General features: G+C 34.9%; 1 protein-coding gene across 1 annotated transcript in view; it reads right to left on the bottom strand.

The window, feature by feature from the left end:
* Nucleotides 1–7: 7 nt before the first annotated feature.
* The window catches only part of PRY (polycystine-related-Y), a gene marked incomplete at both ends in the record, with an annotated part of 45,929 nt that continues 43,130 nt past the window's right edge, over nt 8–2,806 (bottom strand). The window contains one exon of the mRNA NM_001110656.3: nt 8–2,482. Coding sequence (NP_001104126.3) covers nt 8–2,482 — 2,475 coding nt within the window. The remainder of the gene's footprint in view (nt 2,483–2,806) is intronic.

The raw sequence follows: 2,806 nt of genomic DNA on the forward strand, positions 1-2,806 counted from the left end.
TATATATTTAAATAAAATCGTATACTCCAATCGCTCTAAACACTGTTTCCAAGGATGCTTGTACAATACAATTGGCTACATAACAGCTAAAGCATAGTCGAAGTACTACATCGATGTCATTATATTTTTTTGGACTAGGATCGCATGCCATAGGTTCTGTTCGTCCGAAAAATAGAACTACAAATGTTATAGCAATAAAAAGTTTTCCTATAAAAATACAACTTCTTTCCCATTTGCAAAAGGCTAGTCTCTCTGTTCCGAAACGCCATGGTCCAATAATTGGTTGAAATAAGTACCAGTTTCCCATGAAGTTTTCCATAGCGTGTAAGAATCGTAGCTTACCGCAGTGAAATTTTCCATCATCGGTATTTATCAGAGAAAATGATGTTACCGTTTTATAAACCGTATAACATTTAATCCACTGCTGAATTGAAAATAACTGCCCTTCATTAGTTTGCAAGTCGCATACAACAACATTTCTACAAAAAAAATGTGGATAAACTCCCGAATTGTCGTGCCTCATAGCTATTCCAGTTGGTATACAGAAATGTTTATTTTGAAGTCGTAAAGATATTGTACTATTTCTTTTGAATGTTCTAAAAACTGGGTCTTGATATACAATTATGTCCCGTGTTTGGTTGAAAAATTTGAAGGCAAATATAATATTTGCTGATGTACCAGCGTTATATCTTCCCCCAAAAGTACACATTAAAACCAGATCACCTCGGTAGCATTTTCCTCCTACTGGAAATAGTTCAGTATATAACTTTTTATCCCAATCAGAAACGGATTGCATGCTATAAAATATATATATTATTACAAATGAAGATAAAGAGAAAAAGAATATTATTATTTGATAACTTTGGCCCACTATAGGCCGTTCCAGGTGGCATTTTAGATTCATTGGGACTGCAATTATTGGCATACCATCTGCATCAAAGTCACTAATATAATTACAGCGGCAATGTATTCCAAAGTGTATACTCTTGTTCAATTCAGGCATGCAAGCAAAGTTTTGCCAACTCGGTTCGGGTCGGGCATAATTCCAAATTCGACAACTACGTATATCAGTGGAAAAGGCAAAAAAAGCTCCAGAATGGAAGAAATTATTCCAAGGTTCAGATATATTAGCAGCGCGAAGATAAATATAAACAGGCTGAGATTTTTCGCATCGATTCCTTAATAACAAAGTGGTTTGTTTTAGGACTCCAGCTCTTACTAGACAAGTAGAGCTGTCTCTTTCCATTTCATTTAATTTTGGTATGTTAGTCATTCGTATTAGCACGCAAAAATCTATATCCGCTTGAGTAAAAGTAACTCCGAGAACTGAATGGCCATATAGTTCAGTTCGATACATACGAACTTCTAAAGAAGTATACACACAATCATGAATGACATTTTCGATATCTTCCTCGGGGTCGTCAAAGTCTATACCACGCTTAGAGATCTGTCGAGTAGGCTCATTTATTGGATCACCTTCCGATAAATTTATTTTCAATTTTGAAATATATTGAAATGGTTCGGCAACCTCTTGAGATTTTTTCCAAATATTATTTATTGTATATGCATTAACTACGAGTACTTGAGTGTGGGACTCCTGCTCAGGATACCACCAGTATTGACTTTGCTTGTGACTTCGTATAGAAATAAGCACTTCATCGGTTCGAAGTCGTCGTTTTAATTCATCAAGAAGTTTGTCAGTAAAAATAAGAGTATGCATAGAATCCGCGGATTGAAATTCTAGGTTTCTGTCTTGGTCTAAGTCAAAACTTTCCATACGCATACTAAAAGTAGATCGCTCTATTAGTTTTGGACCTTCCTCAGGATGAAGACGGCGTGCTGTGCCCATTCCCATATAAAATAGGCAGCTACTTAACTTCCAATGAGCATGTAACCAGTTATTAATATGCTCCAAACCTTGAGGTCTTAAAACAGACATTTGTTCAAGCCTATTTCTGAAGTTATCAATGTTTAGGCAAGATTCAGATTCTGCACGACATTGAGATTTCGGTATGTATTCCCACTCTGTATTCAATTTGTTAAGAATATCGCACAGTTCATTTACCATCGTTTCATAATAAATATCCATTAAAGTATTAAGTTCATTACTATTAATTATTAACCTAAATGTGGAGGAAATTAATTGAAGCATTCTTGCAACTACGTTAACTTCCATGTCATCAAGTGGTTCCAAGGACAAAACAACCCTCTTTGTAAGGCGAACGAGGTGAGCGAGCTGGACTGTTGTTTGTGGTTCATATACGTAAAGTGTATCAATAAAGTTAAGAAGCCGTTCCTTTGACTTTATTAGCTTCGCTACTTGATATAATAATAAAAAAGCTTTTTGCCAATCTGCATATTCAAACCAATGACGTGCCAGAGATAGGGCCTCTTTTACAGTGTTATCTGAATCATCCATTTCCAATCGACGTACCTCTACAGTTACTGTAACGTCGTCACATACAGAAAAATGATCGCATATCTATAAAAAATTGTACGAAGAATTTTAAAATCTTGTTTAGAAACATAACAACGTTTACCTTCAGATAATCATTAAATTCAATGTAAGAGCATATTATAATTAAAAGTAAACATTCAGTACATGCCTATAATGAGTATTTGAAACGAGGATGGATTGCTATAATCTTTACTATTTATTTTTTAACGGATAATTCGAATAGTTGCAAGAAATTCTCCTTTGCCGTTAATATTAGCAAAATGTTCTAATCGGAATCAATTAAGAGGAGTTAGAAAAAACGCACAAATCCTTCTTGGTGACATATAAGAGGATAGTTCTTAGAGAGAG

The sequence above is a fragment of the Drosophila melanogaster genome, chromosome Y (genome assembly GCF_000001215.4).
Source record: "Drosophila melanogaster chromosome Y".
Taxonomy (NCBI): Eukaryota; Metazoa; Arthropoda; class Insecta; order Diptera; family Drosophilidae; genus Drosophila; species Drosophila melanogaster.